The sequence below is a fragment of the Hyposmocoma kahamanoa genome, unplaced genomic scaffold (genome assembly GCF_003589595.1).
Source record: "Hyposmocoma kahamanoa isolate Upper Pololo Valley unplaced genomic scaffold, ASM358959v1 93, whole genome shotgun sequence".
Taxonomy (NCBI): domain Eukaryota; kingdom Metazoa; phylum Arthropoda; class Insecta; order Lepidoptera; family Cosmopterigidae; genus Hyposmocoma; species Hyposmocoma kahamanoa.
The window spans coordinates 13130656-13146917 of record NW_020654810.1 but is presented as its reverse complement, the minus strand read 5'-3'; the positions used below and the strand labels follow the sequence as shown (position 1 = coordinate 13146917).

At 33.7% G+C, this 16262-nt stretch overlaps 1 protein-coding gene and 1 long non-coding RNA gene across 2 annotated transcripts; one reads left to right on the top strand and one right to left on the bottom strand.

The window, feature by feature from the left end:
- Positions 1-45: 45 nt before the first annotated feature.
- Positions 46-3337, bottom strand: LOC113237154. The gene is made up of 3 exons (XR_003311013.1): positions 3301-3337; positions 858-963; positions 46-157 (listed from the first exon to the last, which is right to left on the bottom strand). It is a non-coding gene; the product is annotated as an uncharacterized LOC113237154 (long non-coding RNA).
- A 4533-nt stretch (positions 3338-7870) lies between these two features.
- Positions 7871-15699, top strand: LOC113237105 (troponin C-like). The gene is made up of 6 exons (XM_026473371.1): positions 7871-8034; positions 8215-8242; positions 9417-9560; positions 14265-14384; positions 14910-15041; positions 15582-15699. The coding sequence occupies exons 1-6, from the start codon at positions 8032-8034 to the stop codon at positions 15614-15616; spliced, it is 462 nt and encodes a 153-aa protein (XP_026329156.1). The 5' UTR covers positions 7871-8031; the 3' UTR covers positions 15617-15699.
- The last annotated feature ends 563 nt before the right edge of the window (positions 15700-16262 follow it).

Genomic DNA, 16262 nt, shown 5'->3' with positions numbered 1-16262 from the left:
ATAGCTGAAACTATATTGTGACATTTTATAATTTTTATCACGTAACTCTGGAAAATTTTTAAAGTGTCCTGCAGCACTATTCGTTACCGGATGCTAAAGCGTTGAGAATGTGTGGTGCATTGTTTTGTGGAATTTTTGGAGCTCTGCACTAGTGAAACTGCCAACAACAATATTATCTAACTTTAACGATAAATGTTATTTCTTTGTGAAAATAATTGTGCAAAATACAGTAAACCACAAAATCCTCGCTGTGGTTTCCCTTAGAAATCAGATTGTAAGAAATTTTGGAGATGTAATGTAGACATTATGTTTCCAAATCTCCCTTAAATATTATTTATTAGTTTCAACTTATCAATAAGCGTCTCTTTTCTTGTATTTTTTTTTATCTACTATTAGTCTGATTTTCTTATTTGATGAAAATAAATGCTTAGCGTTATATCTGCCCTTTCAGACGAAATATATCTCTCGCTTCGACGTTTTACTGACTCGAAAGTTTTAAAAAGTTTTTTTAATGTTCCTTTTTATATATAACTATGAATTCTTGACACGAGTTGGTATTAAGAAACGGAGAGCTGTATCTTAAAATGTAGAGTTAAGCAAATTTTGCTTATGATTTCCATCGCAAAACAAACATTTTATTTTTCATTTCAATTTCTGATTACATGAAAATATTATTTCTCTATTTCTGATCACATTTTTTTAGATTACAAAACAAAAAAGGTCTTTACTTCAAATCATTCGGTAGTCCCAGATTTTCTATTATAAAATAATTCCATTTCAGTACCCAAATTGAGGTCGATCTCGCTTATTATTGAAAACACTTTTGTGTTTTATAAGTACTTATGTAAGTATACTACCTAAATTTCACCTTTCCCTTGTTATGTATGCTGGGGTTCCACACCTACGTTATGGATATTCCAAGGATTCGCACGAAGTTTTACGCTCAGTATCGCCAGAACAAATCTGAAAAAATTGGAAGATATTGCACACAAAAAACAGTAGAACGAGGGAAAAATATTAAAGACGCTGAATTTACATTCAAACACATTTAAATCGGGTTTCTCCAAACATTGATTGGTCTTTTAATTTTTACATTATTGCCGAAAAAAAGCGTGTTTGATGATATCTTACAACCTTGGTAACATAAAGTCGTATTTTTTATTACCTCTAGCGGAAATCTGAATGTTGCATTTGACAGCTGTCATTCCATTACAATTGCTAACCATGGACGCTTGAAAGGCAAAATGGGATAAGCGACACTGTTGGGTCATATTTAATTTTAAATATCGTTGGAATTAGAAACATTAGCTGATTCCAACTGTATATAAAACTTAATATGACCAAAAGTGTCGCTTATCCCATTTTGGCTTCCAAGCGTCTATATAATGTATCACTGTTTTGAGTTAGGGATTGTATGGCGGGTGCCATAATAGACAATTCTAAATTACTGATATGAGCCAAAACATATGTTCAAACGTTTATAACCCTTTTTTATAAATTGTAGATTGATCATATTTGATTTTTTATTTCATAAAATAAAAAATCAAAAAACCATAGTTTTTGATTTTGCCTGCCACATATAACATGTTTTATTACCTAAAAATAAAAGTGCGTCCTCTTTTTTTTCAATATCAAGCGACGGAACGAACAAGTCGTGAGCCTAATGGTAAGCTACTCGCCTGTCCATAACAGTTGCAGTGCCACTCAGAGCTTTAAATCGCAAAGATCTGAGGGGCATTGACACTGTGCCCGTCATCTTGACACAAAAGTTGACAAGTCCCATGCGCCTGTAATTTTACCAGCTGACTTGCCCTTCAAAACCGGAACGCAGTAATGCTAACATTACTGTTTGGTAGCAGAAATAGGTAAGGTGGCAGTACTTTCCTGGACGAACTCTTTCACAAGGAACTCTACTGCTGCTAAATTAATACCAATAAGAATTAATAGACGTCGGCTAAAATCAGTAGACCTACTATTAAAACAGTACTTACTCCTGGGAACCCTAATTACGCTTCAACATTTACATGCCGAATGGAGTGAAATTCCCTGCCTGAAATTCCCTGACTTATTGCCTCAAAGATTGGGCCTTTTCGAAAAAAGACGGCGTCACTACTCTCTATACTACTTTCTAGTCCTAACAGCATCCTGAAAACGTTTGCGGCTAAGGTCGATGCGCCGATGGTTCCTCATTTCGTCCAGGTTCTGGTGAGGTGATGGGGTAATCGGCGGTGCCTCGAGCGTAATAATGTGTGTTTTTATGTTTTATGTTTTGTCTTTGTGTTTACTAACAATAGTCATAAGTTTAAAAATGTGTGTATTTCACTAACCAGTGGGCCTTGGATGCCAAATAAATGATTTATTCACTATTATTATTTTCAAGACGAAAGTGAACAGGCGTTATTTAGGTGTTCATACTCTATTGTCGACATCATCGTCACGTCCTAACAGATGAGATGGAGGTAAAATGCAATTTTTTTAATAAGAACAAGTAACGCAAAATGGAATTGTTTTTAGACATTATGCATGATTTCTGTATTTTCACTATTATACGCGTTTATTGATAAGTACTGTCTAATGTACATATATTTATATAACTTATAAGCGTAATTAAATCACTCGGAAACTATTTGTACAGAATGACGTAATATTGCCACACACAGTGTCCCTTATATAACTAAAAGTACTTAAGCGATAGAAATAGTCAATTTAAATAGAAACGAGTATAAATAGAAGGAGAAATATTCTCTATTAATTGCCAAACACCTGTAGCGATTAGGCGCGCGGACGCTAATTGGATGTAGCCACGCTGCTCCCGCGCAAATCTCATTCTATGCCAAGGCGGATAGCCTTTTAACTGACAAATGTTACACGTTTCTCCATATTCATATTGTAATTTCCAATGTACCTACCTAATATTTGGAGTTTCTAACCCTTTCTCCAAGGTTGCCAGACTAATATCTTTGTAATTCTTAAAGCTCATGTAATTATATTGCAGAATTTTATTTTATTATTATTTAAAGATGCGTTACTATGTTATTTACTTAATAAATTACATAGTAACGCATCTTCAATAATTATTTGGACAGGTAAGGGGTTTTTTTATTTTTTATATTATATCAAGTTACGGGACAAACAAGTCATGCGCCTGATGGTAAGCTACCTACACACCTGTCCATAACAGTTGCAGTGCCACTCAGTGCTTCAAATCGCAAAAATCTGAGGGGCACTGCCACTGCGCCCGTCACCCTGAGACATACGTCGACAAGTCCCATGTGCCTGTAATTTCACCAGCACCCTTACCCTTCAAAACCGGAATACATCACTGCTTGGCGGCAGAAATAGGTAAGGTGGCAGTACTTCCCTGGACGAACTCTAACTGTAAAAATACAATAAAAGTTTAAATACTGGGCAGTAAAACTAGGATTAAATTATAAGAATAAAATTGGGTTCCTGCGGCAAGGTACCCAAGATTCTGGCAGTGTTCCCTCTTTGTATAACTATGCTTAATATGTTGGGCTTCCGGCCCGTGGGTTTACCAGGCAGTATATTAATTTGTTTGGTAAAACAGGCATACTGAGCTTAAGTATGTGGATCTTCACGTACTGTTGGAATGGTTGCCATCTTTTATACATAGAAAAAACTGATATGTGTCTAGCATCCGCCAGCTTGAAGATTCGAAAATCAGAGAACTGTACGCTGTTGCAATCAGTCTGCGTCGAGCAGAGTCATTTTGTTCAAATTTCAAGAAATACGCCATCGTGTGTATTTAGAAAATGCAGTAATTACCAAGTTAATGTAAATAAAACAAAAAAATTATTAAAAATGGGTTCCTGTGCCATAGCACGATAATTCAAGTCACTGATATTCAAATTGTAGAATGCTTTTATAAGACTTTTTTTTGAAAAACGATTTCGACAGCTTTTGTAATATATATAATACCATTTTCCTTGATTTGAGTTTTCAAATTGTATATACATTTATATTTTATTTATATATTTAGCGAATATACATTCAGAACATACATTATTTTCATTCACTTTGTCACTAATCATTATGGAATTATTTTCAGGTTGATCTATAGATCGTTTAGTATTGGATTCATCGTCGTCATTTATTACTCGTTTGTTAGAAGATCAATTTAGGTCTTTTGGGGAGGTCTATGTCCAGCATTGGACGTCTTTCGGCTGAAATGATGATGGTGATGAAAGAACAGGGACACAACAAACAAATTAATTTATTTTACTTTAGAAATAGCATTGTTTCAAGGTTCTACTTGGCTTATAAATATTTTTCACGTTTGTTTAATAACAAAATAAATTTGTTTTTCTTTTCAATTTTGTTTTACTTCTTACCTACTTTTCGGAATGTTCATTTTGTTCAACAAAATCCTAATCATTTATGCCCCGGCAAACCAAACGACGCGCGATTTTTTTAAAAGTTTATATTGGTTGGCGACAGTTTTCAAACGTCGATTTCTATGAACGTAACATATCTTGTGTATAAGATCATTCTGCTCAAGTTTCAGAATAGTCTGTAGCCTGAAACTTTTCTGGCAGGTCAATCATTCAGCTGTTTTACTATTGTTTGCTCAGACAATGAGTTATTTTTGTGTTATAACTGCTTGTTCATTTCATATGAGAAGAAATTTAAATATGTGCTGTGTGCTAGGAAATAAATCATGCTTTAAGAAAATAACGTCGATAATAAAATGATGTCTTTAGTGCGTCACGTGTCACTTCAGGTGTTCGACATTGCCTTCAGGGAATGGTTTTTATAACCTAGGTACAAAAATAAAGGTTATAAGTTACTTAGCGATTATTAGTGAAAGTAATTAATATTTTATGATGAAGTTTATAGCACTTCTGAAGCACTTATTGGCGCTAATAGTATAATTACTTGCAGCTATGTAGTACGAGAGTCGATGAGCTTTAGTTACGTGTCATTAGTTTTTACCAGATATTATCACAAATTTGAACTTTACAGTATTATCGCAGGGTTTAGTGCCATTGAACAAATAAATTAAAATCGAAAAACAATAACATTGCAATAAGACTGACTCTGTGGCCGAACGGTTACCATGCCGCACTGCCACGCAGAGATACTAGGTTCGATTTCCGAGCCGGGTGAAATATTTGTATGGCCTACATTTATTTCTCTCGTGGGTTGGGTGTAATTTGTGGTTGACTATGTGTGTGTCCATGGCACCCGCGATATGTCGCGGGTGCCATGTTAAATAGGGTTCCCTAGTGCGGGGCTATGTTGAGTGTGTGCGTTATTATTATTGCAATAATTTTTTTCAAAGGCGACCTTTTTCATTCGCTACAATGAACAAATCACTTCATAATCAGATTTATTAAATCATTATATGCTCATGCACTAAAAAAACGTAATAAATAATTATTTATTTTTAGTATGAAGGTGTAAATGTAATTATATTCACGTGTAAGAGCTACAAATTTATTACGGCCTCATCATACATAATACGTTGTAGTAAATAAGCCGGAAGTACATAGGTTTAAATATAAATGAATTTAAACTATGAGTCATAGTCATGAATACATAAAGATACTTCTTTCATTACTTGTTTTATGATACTTGGATAATACATTATGTATATTTTTAAAGACACTCTCGTAGCATGACTACGCATGATAGTCGCGACGCGCACTATAAAATTGGAATAAGCGCGCCCTATTAGCTATCTAAATTACATCTGATTGAGACAGCCAATAGCGCACGCTTATTTCAATTTTATCGCGCGAGTCGCGACTATCATGCGTAGCCATACTACGGGGGCTGTAGTAGCGATAGACGGTTTTTATATTTTACTTGGTTACCATAGCGTTATAAAGTCTCAGTACAAACTTTCTATAAACAGTTTGTAGGACCAAGTTTTCTTTTTATTATTGTTATCATATTTTCCTATTTTTTCTATTGTTTATTTTTGTATTTATGAACGAATTGTGTAATAATTAAATATTTATTGAATTGATATTCAATTTTTTTTTTGTGAAATTACTCCACTAGTTTGTTATAATTATTAATACAAAGATAGAACACTCAGAAAAAAATCCTTCGATCCGGTCGGATTCGAACTGATGTCTTCTTGCATACCGTGCCAGACGCTATACCAACTAAGCCACGGAACGATCCAACGGACCTCACGAATTTTTCTATGTGCTTGCGTCGTGTCTTTGTATTTGGTTTTTCAACGACTTTTTAGTCGTAGTCTATGACAAATCTATGAAAGATTTATCACCCAGTTAGTACTTTTACAGCTACCAGTCCTGGCGAGAGATGTCGCTATTCACTGTATTAATTAAATTTTTATTGAATTGATATTCAGTTTTTTTTTGGGAAATTATTCCATTAGTTTGTTATAATTATTTGATATTTAATAATTATGTAACATTTAATAATTGTTTGTATTTTATAAAGCATTGTGCATGTCAAATAAATAAGATTTTATTTCATTTTATTTTTTTATTCTAGGAGAACTCTAAAGCACTATGGTAAATTTCTACTGTCTTTTGAAGGCAATTAGTATTAATAGACGGGGAAGATAAATGGCAATTGTGTCCGATGGTCATGCAGTAAACAATTCGTCTTTATTTTCTTTTATTGTTTTATTACTTTAGACAATCTTGAGAAAGTATGGCATTAGTCCAGAGTCGAAGTGTTAATTAATAACTATTTGGATGTAGGAAGTTATTATTGATTGCACTTGGCCTGTACGCCTGAAGTGCAACCGGCGATTATCCGGCAAGCTTTTGATATATTGACCTTTGGCAATAGTTACAGAAAACGCGGAACGCTCTTGTAGATATGTCACAGAATTTGTTTTATTCGAGTCATATTTTTGCTTTATAGACTTGAACTGTCAGTTAAATTAATGCAAACTATTTATTAATATTAGTTTATATTAATTAATCAGACAAATAGGTAAAGAAGACAGTAAAATGTAAATGCATGGCACATCTTTATTTTAAATTTTTTACTATTACAGTTTTCATAATGTTAAGACGTTTATTTATTCCTAACTAATTATCTACATATTATGAGGATTAGGTAAACAGAATAAAACCTTATTCTGAAATTAGATTTACTTTAAATTATTTATATTTTTGTTGCTTAGTACATTTTGCTGTGTTATATTCATAATAATCTTAATTTAAGTTACCTTAAAAGACATATTAATGATAATGAGAATAACGAACACACTCATAGCCCCGCACTAGGGAACCCCTGTATCGCGGGCGCCATGGATACACACAAAGACAACCACAGATTACACCCAAACTCACGAGAGAAGTAAATGTAGGCCATACAAATATTTCTCCCGGCCCAGGACCTCTGCGTGGTAGTCCAGCATGGTAACTATTCGGTCAAGGAGGCAGTTAATTAGGCAGGCAAGCAGTTATTATGAATTGCACTACATAGACACGTACATACAGCCAACTACAAGCTGGGCTGTACGATGTGGACTTAAGACCGTCACAAGCTTCGTATATCAATGCCAAATTTCGTTCAACTTCACTCTTGAATTTTAATTTTACGTGTGAAAGTAGTTTTGTCTGTACGTATGTCTGAGTTAGAGTAAAAACTGCCGCAACTTTTAGAATTTTCTTCAAAATTTTCTATTTGAAGAATATTTTCATAGAAACTCATGGAAATCTCCTAACCTTAAGGAAAAATTAAGATGAAATATTTTAAGGTGAGTACTATTTTGTCTGACTAGGAGAACTAGTTGACAAACGTGTGACACGTTGTATCTTGTTACAAAGCGTATCTACTTAGCTTGTTTTACCCCTGTGAAATATGACCTTACCAATAGCAGTTAAAAGCGTTTTGCGTTGTTCGACATCGCGAGTAGAATTCAGTTCAGAACCAACCTGGGTGACATAGTCGCGCGGTTGCGATCAGTCGCTCATGCCATCCAGCTAAAAGGACTCGTGTTCCTTATTCTTTGGTTCTCGATAGCTTATTCGATCATTCAATATTTGTGAGGCGCATTCGCTGAATTGAAAGAAAATGGTGAGGGGAAATTTTTAAAGAAAAAGAAGACATTTTATGGATTTTGAAAAAACTTTTTAGTGAATATCTTATACATATACTGCAGTGATATATATACTTATGTATATGTATATTTTTTTAAATTGACATATATTTATTTGCATACAATTTTTGTCTACATATTTGTTGTGTGATTTTCAGGATGAACTTGGCAAGGAACAGATCGACAGTAAGCATTAGCACATTTTATCTTACCCATTATTGCAGTAAATAAATACCACATGTTGACAGCTAAGCGCATAAATTGATAAATTTGGGCTGCTAAATTCTTATCTTTGTTCCCTTCAAAAGGCATGCTTGAAAATGTTCAAATAATAAACCTCTATCATAAAATTGTAAAGAATACATATTCTATTTTTTTTTGTATGTTTTTAAATAAGCGCAAGTTGGGCTTAAATTATTCAGAACGTTCAAGTTTCACATTCTATTTATGTGTTCAAATTCTATTTTATACATAAAAGACTTGTGATCGGATTATACATTTTAATGGTAGGGTATTTCAAAGTTAAATGAATATTATAATAAGTTCTTGGAATTTATTTCATAAGCTTTATTTCATCCTTCATTCAGTCGGGTTTTTCGATTAATAGTTAGTCGAATTTAATGAAAAATAGGAAACTTTTTATTTCACCGCTCTAGCCGGACTTATAATTAGAAATAGTAAATGATTAATTAATTGCTGGTTCTGACAATAAATAGTGGCGTCTTAAAGAATAGTTTTCACTGACTCATTCAGTAAGTTTGAGTAGTAAGAAAAATATTTCTTTGTATCAATTTGTAGGTTTTAATTTATAAAAACCTTAATTCAAAAAATCTAAAAGTAACAGAAAATGATTAGAGTATGTGAAGACTAAATGTAAATATTTACTCTTTAGCAGATTAACAATCAAAACTTTTTAGCGTTTCTTGTTGAATAATTTTCTTTCAATTAATTGAGAATTGAACCTAACAGTTCACTGTGCAATAGTAATTATAACTTTTTTTTTAAAAAAAAAAAACCAACTTCAAAACTTTGTGGAATTACATTTATTTGCCATGTTTATTGAAATCGGTTAATGGAAAGTGAGTGAAATCCAATAAAACGGATTCATCCCCTGTTTTCCACCCTTAAAGGTGGAATATTTTCTTCCAATTTTAATGGGACTTCTACTGAGATACCCCCATTAAAAAAAAAGAATTATCGAAATCGGTTCACAGATTCTCCTTTTTTAAAGTCGGTTAAAATTTTGGAATTGGCAACTTATTTTCTCAAAGTGACATCATTTATAGCTATCATTTTGTAATTAAAAATCCGAATATATGTGTCATGAATTGATACAGTATATAGTTATATAACTTTCCAGTCTTGAAAAAGGCGTTTGAGGCATTCGATCAGGAAAAAAAAGGCTGCATCGGCACTGTGATGGTGGGCACCATCCTCGGCATGTTGGGCCACCAAGTTGACGAGAATACTCTTAAGGAGATCATCAATGAAGTCGATGAGGACGGTAAGTCTCAAATAATGGTGTAAAAATATTTCTGTTTATAATGTAAGAATAATCTCAGTACAGAGTACTAAAAAAAACCGGCCTCAAAAGTACGTGGAATTACGTCTATTTGCTAAGTTTTACTGAAATATCCCCTAGTTCGCCAGTATACAGGACTTGACACTGGAGATAATAAAAAATCGGTTCTCACTATTCAAAGTATATGGTGAGAAAAACGCCTTGAATTGGAGAAATAGCAAAATCAACCATTAAAATAATTGCTCCTAAATTAATGTTAGGCGCTATTCATGAAAATGAATCTTCATGCGCGAACAGCCACCCTTCGAGGTGGATGATTTTCTTCAAAATGAAATGGGATCACTATGGAAGTTCCCCCTTTCCAACAAAAAAAGAATCATGAAAATCGGTTCACAAATACCGGAGTTATCGCGTAACGTACATACAATAAAAAAAGAAAAAAGAACATGCAGTCGAATTGAGAACCTCCTCCTTTTTTGAATTCGGTTAATAAATTTAAAGACATAATAACTAAACTAAGTGTACTGTGGTAATATTTGGTCTGATATAAAAAGTGATTAAAGTAAAAAGAAAATTAGAGGTACTTTTAAAATAATAATAACTTAGGATGAATCTTTTAGGCCTTGGCAGAGACAAGAGTCTAAAATAGGTATCCAAATTAATAATAATAAGTAATATATTATTTATAAAGCCTCGCATTAGTTAAATTCTGTAGCGCAGGTGCCATGGACACACACATAGGCAACCAAAAATTACGCTCAAACTTACGAGAGAAATAAAAATAGGCCTTATAAATATTTCTCCCGGCCCAGGAATCGAAACTGGGACCTCTGCGTGGCAGACCATCTTGGTAACCGTTCGGAGGTTGTTAATAAAAAATAGTTTTTTTTTCTTTTTTATAATATCTAGTAACGGGACGAACAAGTCGTGCGCCTGATGGTACGCTACACGCCTGTCCATAACAGTTGCAGTGCCACTCAGAGCTTTAAATCGCAAAGATCTGAGGCTCACTGCCACTGCGTCCTGAGACATACGTTGACAAGTCTCATGCGCCTGTAATTTCACCAGCACCCTTACCCTTCAAAATCGGAACACAGTAATGCTGACATTACTAGTTGGCGGCAGAAATAGGTAAGGTGGCAGTACTTCCCTGGACGAACTCTGTCACAAGGAGCTCTATTGCTACTAAAAATCTCAGAAATAATAATAATAATAATAATAATAATGTGCCAGATAACTACACCAATTGCCTGGTAGGCAATTCCTAAGTACCAGAGTAATGGAATTCACTTTGGGGTACTGTCTAGAACACCCAGACCAGAACCAATTTAGAAAAATTCCTTTCTTAAATTGGTCTTTTACCGGAAATCAAATCTGAGTCCTCCTTATCCGGTGCCTACCTTGCAAACCATTAGGCCACCGAGGTCAACTCAAATTTTATTATTACAATCGATTTAAAGTATGGTCACAATATTATAACACAATCTCAGTACAGAGTGCTAAAAAAATCGACCTCAAAAAGTTCGAGGAATTACATTTATTTGAAAAAAATTTTATTGAATCGGTTACCGGATAGTGCACGAAGCCGGAATCATCCCCTAGTTTGCCACCCTACCCTACCCCATTGGACCACTACTGAGGTACTCTCTTTCCGACAAAAAAGAATCATCAAATCAAATCATCATTTACAAAAGAGGTATCGCGTAACGTACATGCAAAAAAAACCGAGAACCTCCTCCTTTTTTTGAAGTCGGTTGAAAATAAAGATAAATCGTGTTGGAATATCTTGCGCTTTACGTAATTAATCTAAGTTTTTTTAAATTTTGCTTTATAAAAGACGCGGATACGCAAAGGACGTTAAAATTCACTATTTTATTCCAGTCACGCGATTGACCTAATTTACGGCCATTAGGTCATTCCACTATTTCGTGGACTGCGTCCAACTAGAAAACAACAATATTTTTTTGTACAATGGCTAATAAAGTCACTGTATTTCTTATTCTTGACATGTCAAAGAACGAATCAGACAAAGTTTGTAAATATGTTTAAAATAATCATTTATCGATAAACCAAAAAATACGTGTTAAACAACTTTAAGCTCTACGACTACAGAATTAAATAATTTTAGTTACGGTTTGGAAGCCCCGCTGATACTATGTAGTTTGAAATATATACAAGTTATGATAACGTATGCTAATATAGTAAACGAAACTATTATGTTCTACCAAATCGAGTATATATGTTTTTCAAAGAAGCCAACATACACGATTTAGATCCGATAAAAGAATTTATTTTCTATGTGTAACAATCGCGAAAATCTAGGAACTTCATATATTATAGAACACATAAATATGTATATACATATAAATAATTTTAGCCCGGAAACCCGCCCTTGATCTCCGACATCTCTTTACGAATACGAAACACTTAATCATTAGAATAATGTTTTCCTTCCGTTACAAATAGATATAAATTACCCCTGAAGTGCTCGAGATCTCGGAAATAAATTGTCATATTTACGAATGAAAATATTTCGTTATCTGATAGCGCAACACTAGTAATAACATTGGCTTAGGAAATAACATATCCGTTATTCCTGATTGTTGTTTATAGATTAACTATTACGACTAGTAAAACTCTCGAGGAGATACTAGTGCTGAGATTTCTTAATACGAATTTTGACTTCCCTGAACGGTAGAACTTGAGCCTTTTCATGGCAAGAGTAAATAGACATTATATAGGTGTGCGTCATCGTCGACACTTCGTCACTTTCCGTCAGATGAGATGGAGGTTAAATGCGCACTTAAAATTTTTAATTAAAAAAAAAGGTCAACTTCGGCGCAAAATAACGAAATAATTGCTTACCAGAGCTAAGCAATTATTTCGGTTTAACAAAAGTAACTTTCCCTAAGTTTAAGCAAGAAATAACGATGAAGACTTAGCCTTTATTTTTATTTCTAGCTCAAACTTGAAGTTCGTTTTGTAATACGAACAAATCTCTGTCTAAATGGTTTAAGTCATCTTCAAATTTAACAATACTTTTTGTCTCTTGATTATTTAAGCTTTATTTTTAAGTATGTAAGTTTTTATTGCGCTGGCTACTGAAGTTTGGCAATTTATTTAACCTTAATATCTCCGGTCCTAACTGCCAAACTCAGAACGTTTTCGTAAAGGGATAACATAAGGTTCTACTATAAATCAAGATGGATAAGGTTGTAGGGCACTAGTGTGTTAGTATGGGTTTAATGGATTCCCGTTAGCATTATCGCAATCTTAGAGGCAGTATTTTCATTGTATCGAAACATTGTGTACAGACTTGTAACAACTGAACTAAATTTAAAATATATATACACAAAGTACAAAAGTGAATTGTATAATGCATATTATTTATATTTTGTTTCAAAAGCAGATACTTTTGTCCGAGTATGTACCAAAGTAATCTTTATTACACAGTGACATACTATGCGAATACGAGATCAAAATGGGAAGACAAAAACTGAAAAATTCATAATTTTTTGTAGGATGTAAATTCATCCATCACAAAATCCATTAGCAACATGTTACTAGAGAGCTCCTTCATAGAGAAATCCCTGCGGCTTGAACACAAATATATACGCAACCCGTGCCAATAAATTTATTAAACTCTCGACAAGATGGAAAATGCGAGGGACATTTAAAGTCCGACACCCCCTGTTTTGTAAGCCTTAATTACAACGTCAGAAACAAACGAACCATTATGAGATACAAACTTCGTTAATTTATTCATTTTTACAGTCAAAGAGCACATCAAGCTTGAAACTTTTGATTTGGGATCGTTTTTATTGTAAGCGGCGTATAGTTGAATTTAAATCTTAAGTATCCAGCTTGAGAAGCTTTTGACTTTGTACATAATATAATAAGGTGAGAAATGCATATGCATAATGAAAACTTTTGTTCAGGGTTCAGTGAACTCTTTTTATAAAAAAAGTGCGCATTTTAACTCCATCTCATCTGATGGAAAATAATGATGAGGTTTTAGATGTGCATGCTGCACACCTAAATAATGCCTATTCACTCTCGCTATGAAAAGGCCCAAATCATAGCGTTTAGGGAATAAGTCTGCAAGCAGGGAATTCTATCGCCATGCGCCATATAAATGTGGATGTGTAACGCTTCGTGCGGATCTGTGAAATATCCACAGTATAGGTCTGGAACACTAGCCTACTTCTTGTTCTTTTCTTGACAAATCAAATTACATGGTTAGAGTATAGCTTTTTGAACATATATAAGAGACACGCTGGGCCACAACATCACCTGGTGTAAAGCGACGTTGATCGGCGATGGTATACGTTCGTCCAAAAAATACCTATTCACTCCAACCTTAAATAGCCCTAAACTGTATTTTTCTTTGTAATGTATTCTATTCTTTTGCCGTATGCATTAGGGAGAGGGAAGCAAAGCACTTCATTCGAATGGGTGGTAATCAACAACATAAAGACGGAGTAAGAATTGTCAGAATGTAACTTTGCTTAAAATATTCCTTTGCCATTGTAACTCATACAGGGGTTAATTAAAGGAGCTGGATAATGAATATAGATAATGTTTAAGCCTTTACAGTCATTATTTCAAATATTATTTTACGCGTCGTACACAGTACGAAAGACATTAAATTTCCTAATTATTATTTTGCCCTAAATTTACTTTCAGGTTCGGGAATGTTGGAGTTCGAAGAGTTCGTGACCTTGGCTTCTAGATTCATGGTAGAGGAGGACGCGGAAGCGATGCAGCAGGAACTTAAAGAGGCATTCCGGTTATATGACAAAGAGGGTGATTTTCTTGTTAAGACTAATTTGTCCTAAAATTTTTCTGCTATATCACTTCGTTGGCTATATTCGACAACCTCGTAACTCAGTTTTTAAACGAAATCTCTTTAATTATTTTTCAAGCGCAATATCGAGCAATTAAAGCTTAAAATATAATTTCTAGACCGAGATGATTATACATTTATAAAATAAAGCTATTAATCATTCTAGTAGTTCTCGCTTTTGTGCCTACTCAAAAGTTCACATCACGGAGGTGCGAGGTTCACGAATTCAGGCGAAGACTTGTTTATCATAAAACCTTTAATGCTTACACGAGAAGGGAATAGCGTTCAAATTTTTGTATTTATTATTTGTTGTATATCACGTCGCTTTTGGGTGATATAATTAATCTAATACATTACGATTTGTATGTACCAATATAGCTATGCAATTTTTCAGAATATACCATTAGCTTAATTATTTTGGACGCGCTTCTTGCTCATATTCTACACACATATTTGCGGTTGTGAAATGTTCGTATTTGCTTCAGGCAACGGTTTCATCACGACAGGTGTACTCAGAGAGATCTTGAAGGAGTTGGACGACAAAATCAGTGCCGAGGAGTTGGACATGATGATTGAGGAAATTGACTCCGATGGCTCTGGCACCGTTGACTTCGATGGTATGTTGCGTATATGAAAGATAAGATAGTGTAATAGGAATAATAATGCCATTAAATAAAGAAACGATTTGCTAAAAACTTAAAATTAAATGGTGAAAGATTTAAATTTCGTAAACATTTTCGTGTCTTGGGGTAATGTGCACTGGAGCAATGTGCCCAGGATGCTTGCAATGTGGGAATATTTTTGGATTGCTAAACTTATTAACTTTGACGGAAGTAACTGCCGTCGCTGGTCACCGGAGGCTTTAGCAACATTAAATAACAGCTCCTGAACACGAATAAATTATTAATTATCCATAATTTATGTAAAACTAAACGGTTTGATTATGCACATATTAAATTACGAGTGCTTACTGTCTTTTTCTTTTTCGCTATTTTTATTTAATACGATCCTTGTAGCATAATTCAAGATAACTTAATTTAGGTTACTGCTATTTCAGAAAGTAAATTATTCCCTTTGACGAGGCATTTTGCGCGACATTCAAACAATTAGATAAGGTGTGGTTCCTAGGGTCTTTATAAAAGTAAGCTTTGTTTCAGAATTCATGGAAGTGATGACGGGAGGAGACGACTAAAACAATACTCAAAAGGAATATTTTAAAACTTATCAAAAGCTTTAATCATCTTTACCAACGTATCATTTCATGATACTAGTCATTCCATTTTGTCACAAATTTTCCTTTTTTGGAATGTTGACAAAATGGGAAAATATCAAAAACTTAAATTAAATAGTTACATTTTATTTATTTATTAAAATAAAATTGTTATTAAGCCTATTTCCATTATTTATTTATTAAGTATACTTATTTATTAAATAAATTAAGATACATACTTTACAGTTGTTTTTATTATTTAATCTATACTAAACGTTAACAATGCAATATAACAAAGTGTTCATAAGTTGACACCTATGAACATTAATATTTATGATGGTTATTAATAGTTATCGTATTTTAATATAGAAAAGGTGATAGAAATGGGGGTTAAAGTTTTAAAATATCATTTATAGAATTAGTATGAAACTTAAAAAAAATGCAGAAAACAACAGTTACATAACCAAAATATCTATCAATACACTTCTGCTGTCTTGCTGGTAGCTTTTTTCCTTTTGGGGCAGAAAATTGTAAATCCTAGCAGTAGAGCTTATTCTAAAAGAGTTCGTTCTGGGGAGTTCTGCCACTATACCTATTTTTGCCACAAACAGTATGGTAAGCTCCGAGT

Coding starts and splice junctions, on each gene's coding strand:
- LOC113237105 (XM_026473371.1), top strand. Junction 14,385..14,909: donor CCGGTTATATGACAAAGAGG/GTGATTTTCTTG, acceptor TATTTGCTTCAG/GCAACGGTTTCATCACGACA. Junction 15,042..15,581: donor TGGCACCGTTGACTTCGATG/GTATGTTGCGTA, acceptor GCTTTGTTTCAG/AATTCATGGAAGTGATGACG.